The sequence below is a fragment of the Microtus ochrogaster genome, unplaced genomic scaffold (assembly GCF_000317375.1).
Source record: "Microtus ochrogaster isolate Prairie Vole_2 unplaced genomic scaffold, MicOch1.0 UNK40, whole genome shotgun sequence".
Lineage (NCBI taxonomy): Eukaryota > Metazoa > Chordata > Mammalia > Rodentia > Cricetidae > Microtus > Microtus ochrogaster.
In genome coordinates, this window is record NW_004949138.1 from 190,810 (window position 1) to 206,117 (window position 15,308).

Genomic DNA, 15,308 nt, shown 5'->3' on the forward strand with positions numbered 1-15,308 from the left:
GTTCACTGAGAAAACCTTTTCAACCAGAAGGAAAATCAAGGCATTCAAAGAACACAGTACAGATGACTCGGAGTCTCGGGTCTGGATTCATGTGTAATCGCATGCAATCCCATGCTTCCTTAGACTGCTTAGCTAAATAACATACTCTACCATGTTCAAAGATGAGACACCATATGTGAAAATAATGAGATGACCCGGCACATGAATGACATGGAACTAGAACAGGCCCTATTTTCAGGGATCTAAGCTATTCAGAAACTATCAGAAAATCATAATTAGAAATAGCTAAAATAGAAGTTTAAAACTTACAACCCATATATTTGTGGTGCAATTTCTAGTCTGTTCAAGTGCATGTAGAGCTCAATATCATGCTTCTTCAGTAGGTGATCCTGGATCTGGTTGACTTTAGTAACAATGGCAACTGTTGGCCCTAAATCCTGTGGTCTAGCAAAGGGGATGGGTGTCATCAGAGAGTCTTTTCCCTGAAAAATAGAAGACATATTATTTCAATTTGAAATTAAGAAACATGGTAATTGGTTTTAAATTTATCCATCAAAGGAGCTTAAAGATGCAACACTGCTAAATCATAACCATGGCATAGCAAACATTTATGGGGCAGGTGACAGCTGTGCTTATCCAGCCTCACCCAGAGTGTCTCTTCTAAGTGTCTCCCTTGCATAGTTCCTCTTGTGGCATTAAATTTCCCAGGAGAATTGGGAGAGTGATGGAGGAAGGTCATTGGTTAATTAATAAAGAAACTGCTTGGCCCTGGTAGGTTAGAACATAGGTGGGTGGAGTAAACAGAATAGAATGCTGGGAGGAAGAGGAAGTGAGCTCAGACTCGACAGCTCTGCTCTCTAAGGCAGACGCGATGAAGCTCTGACCCAGGATGGACGTAGGCTAGAATCTTCCCCGTAAGCGCACCTTGTGGTGCTACACACATTAATAGAAATGGTAATCAAGATGTAAGAATTAGCCAGTAAGAAGCTAGAGCTAATGGGCCAGGCAGTGTTTAAATGAATACAATTTGTGTGTTGTTATTTTGGGGAAAAAGCTAGCCAGGCGGCTGGGCGCCGGGCGGCAGGAATGCAGCTCACAGCTCCCACAACAGGCTAGAAGCAGTGAAGCCTGTCAAGTGGCCCATGGCCAGTTGATCTGGTTAAGCTTGGATGGAAGTATATTTCTTGTAGCAATTAAAACTGAAACACTAAATGAAAACTACACAAAAAGGGAAAGAAAAAATCATTTTAGAAAAAGAAATGTTCTTTCTCTGTCCTTTTGTCAATGTAAGTAGCTGAGAAAAAGATGAATAACTGTGCTTAAAATAGAATCTGTGTGAGGCCCTCCCTCAACATCCTTTTGCCACCACTTCAAATTTCTATGGACTCCATGAGCCTGACCCACCGTGACCTTCAGTCCCTCATTTCTATGTATCTGACAGTGGCATTTGTAGCATCCCTCACTAGTGATTCTTGGTTTACTTCCGAGTTTAAATCTAATGCTCAAATAATAGTGTTTATGCTTCTTCCAAGATTGCTTTCCATACAGAAAAGTCTCAATTTTATCCCTCTGCTCAAATGCTATTCCTCATTTAAATCCTATAGTCAATGAAAATAAGTAAAATAAAGTAAGAATAAAGGACATGGACATTAAATCTGTGATTTAAAAATAATATACTAGCAAAAGAAGGCAATCTGTCTGACACAGATCTTTATCAATGTGCTTCAATAGCAATGCATTAAAAAAGATCTCAGTAAGAGATTAATAAAAGGTTTATAATAGCCAGGTATATGGTACACGCCTTTACTCCCAATACACAGGCAGATCACTGTGAGTTATTAATTAGACAGGGGTACATACTAAATCCCTCTCTATCTGAAAAAGACAAAACAGACTTAAAGTTTATAATAATTTTATAATTAGGTGGCAATACTGCATGACTAATATGCATATATAAAGGAAAGGTTCCACTTATTTATATGAATCTTCATGTTGTGTTTATTTATATACCAATATTATTGGAATATGTAATAGATAGAATTGCTGTCCTAAGTATGTTTATAATTTATTACAAAAATGATTAGCTATATTACAGTAAAATAACTAACTATTCTAGTGTATGTTTTTATTTATTGTTACAAAAATGTACTGAAGAGATCTGTACTATTAAGAGTTACCTTTTGACCATCATGCTCAAAAGTAGAAAACCAAGGTTCAGCAGTTTCCATAAGCTGTGAGAACATTGCGCTAAAAATTAGAAAAAAAATAATTATATATTTAATCTTCACTAAAGTTCTGATAGTATTTTTTTTTTAAAAAGAAAACGCATTAGCTGTAATACTTACTAGGCATCATGCTCCAGAAACTCAGGGTTCAATAGAGTTTTCATTTCCTCACTTATAAAAGAAAACAATTCAAGCCATCAACGTGAGCAAATTTTAATAACTCTAGTAGATATAGCCTCTGCTTTAGACTGCATTCATAAGTCAATTTACATATAGTATACAACTCAAAAGTTAGTCTTTCAAAGGTCAACTCTAGTAACAAATAAAATTCTGATTTTTATAAAGATTAAAAGGAAGTTATTTGATTGTCTGTGTCCCAATAAAGTAACTATCTAATAATTCCAGATAATGTATGGAAAGAGTGACACTATATTCCTTCCAGGTATTCCAAATAACATATGGAAAAAGTGATACTATAGTCCTTGATTAAGTTTGATCTATAATAATTTTTTACTCTACAATATATCACTTTTCTTTCAAAACAAACAAAAAACTATAGTGACTGATTGAACATGCAATACCAAAAGTGCTTTATTGCTTTCTTTTTTATTTCATCTTAACATCAATTAGTCAACAACAACACCTTTAGCAAATCTACTCAATGCTGTTCTATTTTATAATGAACTATTTTCAGCCTTAGATTGTAGAGTAATTCAAGGCAGTTAAAAGCTAAGTTACTTGTGTCAAGATTGGATGAAATCAATAAAATTAGAAAACTGGATATTATGCAACCACTAATTCATATACTGTAGAAAAGAGTTAATATAATTTGGGCCTGTTTCCAGCAAAACAGTCAGCTTATATCTGATTAGGAAGGATCATATAAACATGTGTCAAGGTATCACCAGGTATATTTTTGCTGGCATGCAATTCATTTAGCTAGGAAGACTCCTGACAATGTCCGACAATCCTATAGCTCACCCATCATAAAATGCTTCTTGTTGGCCTCATTGGTATTCTAAGATGGAGAGCTAAATTTTAACAGTTACCAAAGCTAAGACCAATTACAAAAGTCATTTACAAGAAAGAATGAGTATTTCTCAAAAATATGAAAAGTCACTCTATTTCACAGACCAGTGTCCTTGGTAACACTGCTCCTTTATGAACTAAGCTGAGTCAGAGCTGATAGAGACAAAGTATCACACAAAGTTTTCATTCAATTAATAGTAAAAACTTAGAGCACAGCAAATCTGAATATTATCCATGATTATAATTTTTAAAATTATATCAAACATTTCCTTTTTGGTCCTTTACATTTTTGTTTTCATTTGACAAGTCCTACTATTTCAGACACACTTACAATTCAAATTTGCCATGTATCTAAACCAGCATTAGAATTTAGCACAGATCAATCTCATGAAATACAATCAATTGTTTACAGAATACAAAACTAAAGTAACTTCAGTTTGAAAATATTTGCGTGTAACAACTTGCCTGGGCTGTGCAGACTCACTAGCGTGTAGAAAAGCTTGGTGGTCACAGTGAAGAACAAAGATGATAGGTGCTAGCAGCTCATGCATACCCTGAAACACAGGGTCAGAAGAAATGAATTGGAAGATAATAACAGATATCACTAATATAATAGACAGTATCAGCTAAGTCAAATGCTTCTATTCTTTTGCTCCAGGGCTTGATCTTGGTTCTGAACTCAAGGGTTTATGTATGTCAAGCAACATTTGCAATGTGTAAGTACTTATTCAAACAATCACCACCACAAGGAAGTTCATTGTTACACAGAAAAGCATAAAAGTCGAATGCTACAAAATGAGTTCTATCTACTTTTAGAATTTGATTGTAATTCTAGCAGAGAATGTATTCTTTAAAATACAGGGAGCAGTTATCTCTTCAATGACACGACAAACAATAAATTGGCATGGCAGACAACCTTGCACCTGTCAGTTGCTTCAAGATCTGTACTCATAAATATGAATTTCACTTATGCAAATTATAATCATGAGCTACAGTGTAAAGATCTGCACTGAGGGCAATGAAGAACTGTAGACCTAAGAAATTATACCCAATGTTTTCATTATATAATGGCTCCAAATTAGGATGCCTGTAGATTTAGGAAGAGCTGAAGTCAGCTGGCTAGGAATGTTAGATAATAAGAGAAACAATCTCTAGCAAGCATGACAGAAAATGAAGTTTTCAATATAATTTTAAACATGTTTAATCAGAAACCTCACATTTTTCAGTGTACTTCAACAACAAACTTAAAATATTTTCTCTTATACTGGCATTCAACAGTGGATCACACAAATGGGCACAAACCAAGAAAAACATTAGTTGCTACTTTTGTTTTAAAAGTTAAGTCTTGTCCATCATTTACCTATTTGGAGGGAAAATAAGATGTTTGTTAGATTAGGTATTAGCCTTATTAGTACATATTTTGATCTTTTAATCATAAAATGCCATACTTTAGCATACAAAATAGATTATATTCTTTCTAGTCACAAAAGTAAGCAAATGCTCACTTCCCTTTTGCTTGACAGATAAGAATGCTCTTTTACTTTATAAATGGTGAGAAAATGTAAACTTTACAGGAAGAAAAAAGAAACATGAGAGTAGAGAGGGCATTCTGCTGGTAGAAAAGGTAGAGTCTTCCTGTGCTGTGAGGACAGACCCTGCTTGTCTCAGAAAATCTGTCGTTATCCCAGTTCCTGCCTTCACTTTAGCAGACTGCACTCATCACTTGTCAATAGTGTTGAGTACAAATGATTTAATAACATAGTTCAAGTCACTGATTCTTTACTAGTGATACAAAAAAAGCTATTATATATGCCTAAAATATTTTATCTAACTTTTAGCACAGGAAACACTGAAAAATTAGGTGAACTGTGGTTTAAAAAAGATGGGATGAATGGAAAAGATTTAAATACAACTTACACTCATTTATAAAGTTCTCAAAAATTTTTATTACAAAGCATCACCATCTACTTAACGATGTAATGTAGGCAATTTCAGAGAGGCAAAATACAATGACAATGAAGTGAGGCAGACAGACTGACCTGATGCCAAATAAACACTAAAATTAAAAACTATCATAGATACCTGCATGGTATCAGTTTTGCCAATTTCTAATACCTGGTTCAAAACAAATCTTTAGAGTAGAACTTCTGGGTAATGATACCTGTTAAAGCCCTTGATACACATAATCCAGAGAGAATCCCCTAATGCAGAATATAGAAATAAACATTTCACATCTTCATATTTATAATTTTTAAAAATCTCAACTCTCACAATCCTAGGAAGACTGAACTCAAAATCTCTGCTGGTCATTTTTAATGAGTAAGCTATTATGTCTTAGTAAAGAGTGTGGGTTGTCCTATCATGTATAAACATGTATGGTGTATGTATTTATTTTCCTGTGTGTTGGTTACATATGTGTTAACTGTTTAATCATGCACGTATGTTCATATGTGGAGGCTTAAGGTTCACATCAGTGATCTAACTGGTCTTCCATCTTATTCACTGAGGTAAGATCTTTCAATTAAATACAGGGCTTGAAGCTATGGCTAGTCATGTTAGCCAAGTTATAGTGGAGATCCGAATAACTCTGTATTACAAGGCTAGAACTGCAGACAGACCACATCCACTTGTCACTGACATGGTTCTAGAGATTGGAATTTAGGATTTCTTGAGCAGCAGACACTGTAAAGACATCCCGACAGTGTCTGACCTCCTGAAGTGTGTAACACCTTTTTACCAAAGACTTTAAGCCTATTCAATTTTTCATTAAAATATTTACCACGTTTAGCATTTTTCTTTCAATTTTGATATAGCACACAACACTGAAATTAATTTCCTGATAATAAACCATTTTTCGAGTATTTTTTTTCATGCCCAACAAGAGCTCTCTGAGGTAAAGATTAAGTGAGGTGAGGGCTTCCTTTAATTCAGTCAGTTCTTTACTCATTTGAAAGTAGGGTCATTTTTAATCCAGGAAGAGAATATAATTTATTTCTAAATAATTAAACTATTTTATTTAATAAATACTCCATTTTCTATTATATCATAAGGGATATATACCTAACTTTTCCCAAGAGTTCTTAAATGTCATCTTTATTATAAATTGAATGTTTACCCCATATTTTTCACTTTTATGCTACTTGACATAAACCTAGACATCTGGAAAAAAGAACCCTTAAGTGTGAAAATGTCTTAAAAAAATTGGCCTATACGAAATCCATATGAAATCTTCTTGATTAATGATTAATGTAGAAGGGCCCCAATCAATGTTGGGCGGTGTCATACCTGAGCTGGTAGTCCTGGATGTAAAGCGGGCTGAGTAAGCCACGAGGAGAAAGCCAGTAGGCCCACTAACCCAAAGTCTATGCATTAGTTCCTTTCTTCAGGTTCTCGACTTGGATTCTGGCCTTGACTTCCCTGAATAAGGAACTACAGGCTAGAAGATGAATAAAGCTTTCTACCCTAGTTGCTTTGAGCCATGTGTTTTATCATAGCAATAGAAACACAACAAAGATAATTTAGTGTTCCATTAGATTAATATTATTAAACAAGACTTGAATATTATAGACTTGGCCTACACAAGTTTTAGTCTATATAAGAATAATGCTAACCATGGAAGTGAATGATTTTTACAATAAAAACTTTACAATCCTGAATGATGACATGGAGAAAGACAAGAGAAGATGGAAAGACTTCCATGCACAAGGGCTGGCAGAACTAGTACTGTGGAAATGACTGCCCCGCCACACACACACACACACACACACACACACACACACACACACACACACACATCAGATTCAGTGTAATCCTAATCAAAATGCTCATGACATTCTTCACATAGGCAGAAAAAAATCCTGAAATCCATATGGAAGCACAAAACACCTTGATAGCCAAAACAATACTGAGTAAACAATAAACACACATGCATGTATGCATACACGTGTCCCAGCACCAACACCAACAGAAAAAAAAAGACAAAACAATGCTGAAGGATTCACCACACCCATTTCAAGACGTACTAAGGAGTTACCCTAATTAAAAACAGCATAGCACTGATACAAAGACAGATATGTGGATTAGTGAAATACAGAAAAGACTCAAATATGAGCACACAATTATAACCATCTTACATTAGAGAGAGATGCTAAAAATATACAGTAAAGAAACATTTTCAATAATTGGTACTAGTAGAAATGAATGTCCATACATATTAGTAGACTAATATCTATCATCTTGCAAACAACAAAATAATAATTAACTCTGAATGTTTTCCAGAGCACAACAGTAACCTGAAATGCATCAATTTCTAGAAGAAAGACAAAGGAAGTATGTGGCAAAACACAGACGGAGAAAAGGACTCTACATAGAACTCCGTTCTAACAAAAATTAAGTCCAACAAGTGACAAAGGGGATGTCATAAAACTAAAATGCTTTGGTACAGCAAAGAAAACAATCCATTAAGCTAAGAGAAAGGGCACAGAGTGAGAATATTTGTGAGCTTTTTATCTAACAGAAGACAAGTATATAGAATATATAAAGGGCTCAATAAAAAAGTCAACAACAAAACAAAATTGGCCTATGGATCTGAACAGAGATAACAAAAGAAAAAATTTCCATGAAGCATCTTTAAAGGTGTTTGTCATCCTTAGCATTAGGCAAATACAATTTAAAATTACTTTGGGATTTCATCTTCCTCTAGTCAAAGTGGCTAAGAGCGAGAGAACAACTGCTGGTGGCGTCTATGACCGGGGCAGCCGTCTGGAGTCACCACAGACAAGACTTACGAGTGACACAGCTGTCCACAGCTGTCCACAGCTGTCCACTCCTTGGCCGTGTTCATCACTGTCCTGTTTACAGGAGCCAGGAAATGGAAAGCACCTGATGTCCTTCACCTGATTACTGAATAATGAACATATGGCACATATTTATAATAGAAGTCTATTCAGCTGTAAAGAAAAATGGAATGATGGAATCTGTAGGCCAGTGAGTGGATCAGGAAAACACAAAGAGTTAGAATGTGTTAAGTATACAGCCAGAAATGACTATAGAAGCCAGGGAAGTAGACATGGTTCAAGGGGAGTGGAAGGAAGAAAATGACCTTTAGAGAGGGAGAATGGAGGACTTAGGTATTATGAAGAGGGAAATAAGGAAAACAGGTAACAGACTTTAACTGGGTAAAGAAGGTAGGGTAATAGATAAGTTACTCTCTGGATTTTTGAAAAAAAAAACATAGAGAAGCATGATATTTTATAAGCTTACATAAAATATATAATTGTGTGTGCATGTGTATGGGTGATAATACTTTCCCCAAGGTCAGAGACTATCAAACAGAAAACTCTAGGGGCAGGTATGCAAATTTTCGCTTCAAGTTGTCAGGGGAGTGAAAGAGACTGCCCAAAGAGTACATACTATTGCCATTGTTTTTAGTTGACCGCAGAACATGAAGGTAAGTCCTTATTGCTTAAAACATTACACACACTGGACACAGGACTTGGAGAACTTAAGGTGTAAGTGACCCGAAAACCTCTCTGAAAGACAAATTGTCATAGTATGAGTAGGTACAAGCTAGAAAGAGAAAAAAAAAATCAATAGTTCTACCCAGATTTGAAGCTACAAGAATGACCATATTGGCAAGATACCCCCAAAAGTTTGTTCAATAGTGCCAATTGTATCTAGGGTATGAACAATGCTCATTTAATTGAACTTAAGCCCCCTTCCATAGGAGGGAATTCCTGCTTTGCACTGTAAGACAGTCAGCTATGGCTGGAGGGGTCACAAACCCTAGCTCTGCCTTTTCCTAAACCAATGTAATTTCTGTTGAATTCAAATATGTATCCTTATAACCAAAGGTAGGTACAATTCTGATCCATCATCAAAGAAGCTTCATTTTGCATTTTTGAGACTAGTTCAGAGAATCACACCTGGGAAAAACTTAAGTGACTAACTGCCCAGCGATGCACAAATCCATCTGGTACGTCTACAGTGCAACCACCACCACCTAGTGGGTAAAATCCAGGAAAATGGTGGGAAGACTGTAGGAGCAGAAGTATAGGATGCCTACTGTTGAGGATCTTCTAGAGCTAACAAAGAAGATGCACCCATGAAATCTCAACAATATGGCTGCCTAAATAAGGTATGGGTAATCACAATATCGCCTGACATACTAATGTGGACAGGGGAAACTTCACAAGCCCCCAGCCCAGAAATGATTAATTGCTATAGGCAATTAATGACTGCTAAGAGAAAGGAAATCAATTGCTACTTTATACAGCTTACCCAATCCCAAATAGTCAACCATAAACATACAAAAAAAGCATTATGAAACAAACCCCGTATGTGGTAAACATGCATATAAATATGTGCATATATATATACATATACACACATGTGTATATAATGTAACAGTAACAAATAAGAACAAATAATACATTTGAAAGGAAGAGGAGAGGGATACAAGAGGATCTGGCGGGAAGAGAGGGAGAGGTGCAAATGATGTAAATAAAGTATTCATATATGAAATTCTCAAAATACAGAAATATTAAATTTTAAAAGTAATTATTTTTATCTTTGTATATTTCTGCCTTCTTTAACTATCATTCACTAGTTTTTGTAGCACTTCTCTCTCTAAATTTTCCTATCATTCAAGTATCATTTGTCATTTGCTTACCACATGACAGATGCCACATGTGCTAGGGATATAGCAATTAACAAAGTAGACTGTTTCCTAACCTGAATGGGGATTTATTCATTAGCAGGAGACACACATTAACAAAATGTGTGTCAAAATGGTTAAGTTATAAACTAATATGTGTATACACTAATGTAGGAGGTTCTTCTGTCTGTGTGTTGCTTTCATTGGTTGAATAAAGAAACTGCCTTGGCCTTTTGAAAGGGCAGAACTTAGATAGGCGGAAAGACAGAACTGAATTCTGGGAGGAAGAAGGCAGTGTGGCAGACACCATGGTTCTCTTGCCCAAGATTGACGCTGGTTAGACTCGTGCCAGTAAGTCACAGTCAAGTGGCGATACACATTAATGGAAATGGGTTAAATCAAGATGAGAGAGTTGGCCAAAAAGAGGCTAGATATAATGGTCCAGGCAGTAATTTAATTCATACATTTTCTGTGTGTTTACTTTGAGGGTTAAGCAGGCCAAGCAGCGGGACATGGCCCATGCCCTCCTACTACAGGTGTAAGCTAGCTGGACTGGACGGAACAAAAGGACCTGCTCTCCCTACTACAATATGCAAAGACATGGGACTAAGTATGTGCATGATTCTATATCCAAGTTCTGCAGCTGTGGCCTCAACAACCAGTGGGTTGAAAACAGTAGCAAAACAGGGGCCTGAGGATATGGGTCAGTCAATAAAGTTTTCACTGCATAAACATGAGGACCTGAGTGTGAACTTTAATACCTATGTAAAAACCTAGGTGTGGTGGCCTGCATATATAAGACCAGCCCAAGGAACACAGAGACAGGAGAATACCACAGGTGTGCCAGGTGTTAGTTCAGCCAATGAGCTCCAATTCAATAAATACTTGTCTCTTGAAAAGAGTATTAGAAAGCAACTGAGGTAGACAGCTTCTGCCCTACACACACATATACAAGTACACATCGGACATATACACACACTGCACAAAATAATTAAAAGGAATTGCATCTATACACACACACACACACAAACACACACACACACACACACACAAAAGTATAAAACAATTCAAAGAAACTGCATCCACATTAAATTTCGTATCCTTCTTTTCAGTTTGGAGCATGTCCTGGAACTAGCTCTTGCAGACCACTCTGGCCTCACGCTCACAGAGATCCACCTGCCTCAGCCTCCTGAGTGCTGGGATTAAAGGTGTGTACTTGGTGATTTACACTATATCCTTTTAGAGGCCCATGTATGTATGTATGTGTGTGTATATATGTATATGAGTGAGCTACCAGCTAACATATTGAAAAGGTGAGAAACAATATTAAATATAATTATTACCTAATCATATCTCAAATCAATAAATAAAGGTATATTTTACTGAATAAAATGTAGAATCCTCTAAACAATATGAAGACAGTATTTTTTGAAATAAAATCATATTATTTTGTGTGTATAAGTGTTTTGGCTGCGTGTATGTCTTTGCATCAAGTGTGTGACTGGTACCCATAGAGGCATGAAAAGAGCTGGAGTTATGAAAGGTTATGAGTTGCTAGAACTGTGGGAACTGAACCCAGGTCCTCTGAAAGAGCAGTCAGTGTTCTTAGCTGCTGAGCCATCGCTCCAGCCCCTAACAGAATCTTTTAGAAGTTTAATTTTTAGTTCTAAAAAAATCTACAACATTTCTGAAATATCTGGGAGAAATTATTAGTTTTTGTTTGTTTTGTTTTTAGATTTACTCTAAGCTGGGTGGTGGTGGCTGGCACACATCTTTAATCTCAATATTAGGAGGCAGAGCCAGGTGGATCTCTGTGAGTTTAAGGGCAGCCTGGTCTAGTGAATTCCAGAACAGCCAGGGCTGTTACAGAGAAACTGTCTTGGGAAAAAAAGATTTAAATTTTAAGGGTATGAGTTGAGTGCTCATTCATCCCTACATGTATGCCTGATCACCATGTGCACTGCCCACAAACGTCAAATAAAGGGCGCCAGATCTTATGGAACTGTAGTTATATACAGTTGTTAGCATCCAGGGGATGCTAGGAACTGACCCATATCTCCTGCAAGAGCAACAAATGACAGAGGGTTCAACACACAAGGGCATGGCTTCAACAGGAAAAAAAATAAAAATGAAAATCAGATATAAACAAAAGCAGATGAAAATGGAAAGTATATATACAACTTTAAAAGAGAAATATCCATCAGGTATAATCATTATTTGACTTGAAAAAACACAGTAAACAATGTATTCTTCTTAATATGTGTATTCTGATGTCCCCACCCCTCACATCTCTGCTTAGTTAAAGCTGTTATCCTTCATGCTCTTTAGTAGTCTCATACTCAAAACCCATGCCTGTGAACATAAAGGTAACAAAGTTTTCTTCAACAGCCTGTAGGCTCACAAAATTGAACCTGTTCTTTTATCTGCCTGTGCTCATTTAGCCCACCAAGCAGTCTTTATTAAAGCTGCAACATCAGGCAGTCAAAGTTCATTAATACCATTTATATAATCTCTGCAATTTCAATTAACTCAGCAAGACATTCTACTACATGATAACAGTCTCATTAATTCAATAAAATCCCATAACTATTAACAATATGGTCGATGTTAAACGGGGTGTCACCTAGTACAAAATAATAGCTTTAACAGCTTGTGATGAAACTGAAGGCTTTTACCCCTTAAATTTAATACGGTTAAATATTCAATCCTTCTACAGCAAGGTATTATTTCTCTAAGAAAAAATCTATAGGAATTTAACATGTAGAGGGGGTAATCAAGTCTTTTAAAGTGAAACCCAGGTATAAGATGTCAATACTTTTACATTTAGTAATTGATAGGCTTGTTTCAACTTATCTAGAAATATAATCTTCCACACTCCTACATAGTCTTTACTATAAATACACTGGTCTACACACAACAATGATGGAGTATGATGTCACATTATCTTCTCTGTATAGAACTTGTTTCCATTATGGAAGACTTTCCTGATTTAGTTTACCTTTTTAAAAAGAGAACTGAAGAAAGACACTAGAGGATACAAAGACCCACCTGCCCCTGCTCATGAATTGGTGTAATTTATATTGTAAAAATGACCATCCTAACCAAAGTAAGTTATAGATTCAATGTAATCTTAATCAAAATACCCACAAAAATCATAAAATTTGCATAGAAGCATAAAAAACCCTGATAACCAAAGCAATCCTGAGCAAAAACAATAGAAAAATTACTATGATGATGTCACGCCATCCAGTGGCAGTATAGTATTTACTGTTCCAGTAAATGAAGGCAGTGGGATTGAGCACAAAAACAGACCGGGAAAGCAAGGGACAAAACAGAAGACTCAAACGTGAGTGCTGTATTCCGGAGCCTCTCCATCCCCATGCTCTTCTTTGAAGCCCTAAATGTAAAGGCACTACGGCATATTTTAATAAAATACATATCCCAGACTATTACTGAGATCATACATTAATTTAGAAAGAAGAAACATTTATATTTAAAATTTCCCACTGAAAAACATGCTATTATTTTTCTATTTATTTAGCTATTGCTTTAGTACTTCAAAGTCATTTACAGTTTTCTTTATACAGTTTTTATAACTTTATTACCAAATATATCTGCAGACATTTGAATGAGATGCATATCTTCAATTTAAATTCTACACGGCTACTGCTGGGCTGTAACTGACATGAACACATGCGACGGAGCTGGATGAGGAAAGACCTAGCAGTTCTGGCATCAACTGTTCGCACTCAACAACAAAAGGCATGGTCACAGTAGTAGCAAACATAGTTCTTCATACAGCTGTATGGATATTCTGAGTCAATAGGGTGTCACCTGTAAGATATTTTCCTTACCTGTTTATAAAGCAACTGCTCGTTTTCTCTAGCATAACAAAACAGAACATCTGTAAGAATTTTTCTCACATTTTCTTGTTGGAAAAACTGCATTTCAGGAAATCTGAAAAAAAGAAAACAATGAACACATATTGAACCTAACCAGCAGTTTCAGGAATATGAAAGCTCTGCAGAACGTTTCACCTCAACTCTGATCAGCTATGACAGAATTAAAGAGGTGATAAAGAAAAAGAAAAACCATTAAATTCCATAGGCACATGATATTCTTTAACAGCTAAACATTTCATTTTTTTCATATAAATGATTTTTTTCATATACTTAAAGTAAATGTAGGAATTATAGTAATTTTAGAAATGAATGACACACAATCAACCTTTTGGGGAGTGAGAAGTTGTTTTGTTTTTAGCCTATTTTGGGGGTAATTGTCTGTTTCTTTCAAAGAAACAGTGTGGTCTCACTAAACAACCCAGTCTAGTGTGGAAATGGCAATCCTCCTGCTTCAGTTTCCTGGATACTATAATTATACTATAATTATATAGGTATGTGATCACATACCCCATTTGGTTTTTTGAAAATATGCCAAATCATTGTAACTATTTTTCTTGGTATCAGGATTCCAACTGTACACTGCAGTACCATCAGTTTCATCTGATTAGAATACAGAGTTAAATGGAACACAAGTTAGTAAGTCTTGATGAAATGTCTTTGATTGACTGTGAACTATAAAATGCTAGATAACCTGCTTGAAAAGGGCTGAATAAGTTACCTGGGATGTGACAACGTACAACTGAAAGAAACCAATGAGAAAACACAGCAACACACATACAATGGAAGGACTGGAAACATGTCATCTCTAAGAGTCAACTGGCTTCAGTCAACAATTTGTGCAGAAGAACATGGAATATTAGCATGAAAGGCAACTAGATCAGACAGAAGGATAAGAAGGCAAACAAGGTGGTCAGTGTACCAAACAGATAACTGGAAATAGAAGAGAAAGGTAAGTTACATGAAATAAGAGTATGGCTTTGGTATAGAAAAAAAGGTGGGCCAGTTTTGGAAAAAAGGTCTAACTGAGTAACACAATTCAGGGAGTCCACATTTTTTTATTAGGAGAGTGATAAAGACTGCAGGCAGAAATAAGCCCGTCAGTAAGCTATTATGGGAAGAAATAGAAAGCTCACAAATCCAAGGAGAAAAGTCTGCGTTTAAATTCATGATTCCACATTTCTAGCTAAGACAAGGACGGCTTGGAGCTATTCCAATGGAGCAGGAGAGGTAGAACTCATCTTCTCAGTAAGAGAACAGCATGGGAAATGCCTGAGAAATAGTGGGCTTTAAGGACAAAAACTATTATTAATCTGGGAGTAAAGGTATTTTAGTTGAGAAAATGGATCTAGCAGGCTTTGGAAACACAAAACAGAAAAAAATTAATAGAATGGGAGGAAAACTACCTGGAGCATGGAAGCATATAAAGAAGAACATGGAGGAAAGGGGCATTACTACTAATTCTAGATCTTGTTGGCATATGGTATTACTACCACTAGA

The 15,308-nt window shown here is 35.9% G+C and overlaps 1 protein-coding gene across 4 annotated transcripts in view; it reads right to left on the minus strand.

Annotated features, from left to right (window-relative positions):
- Tbc1d5 (TBC1 domain family member 5) overlaps nucleotides 1-15,308 on the minus strand; it is a 449,388-nt gene that overhangs the window by 171,714 nt on the left and 262,366 nt on the right. For all 4 annotated transcript variants that reach the window (XM_026790055.1, XM_013354327.2, XM_026790054.1 and 1 more), the window contains 5 exons: nucleotides 13,764-13,866; nucleotides 3,720-3,808; nucleotides 2,346-2,396; nucleotides 2,178-2,247; nucleotides 310-482 (listed from right to left, as the gene is read on the minus strand). In XM_026790055.1, the coding sequence (XP_026645856.1) occupies nucleotides 310-482; nucleotides 2,178-2,247; nucleotides 2,346-2,396; nucleotides 3,720-3,808; nucleotides 13,764-13,866 (486 nt within the window). The remainder of the gene's footprint in view (nucleotides 1-309; nucleotides 483-2,177; nucleotides 2,248-2,345; nucleotides 2,397-3,719; nucleotides 3,809-13,763; nucleotides 13,867-15,308) is intronic.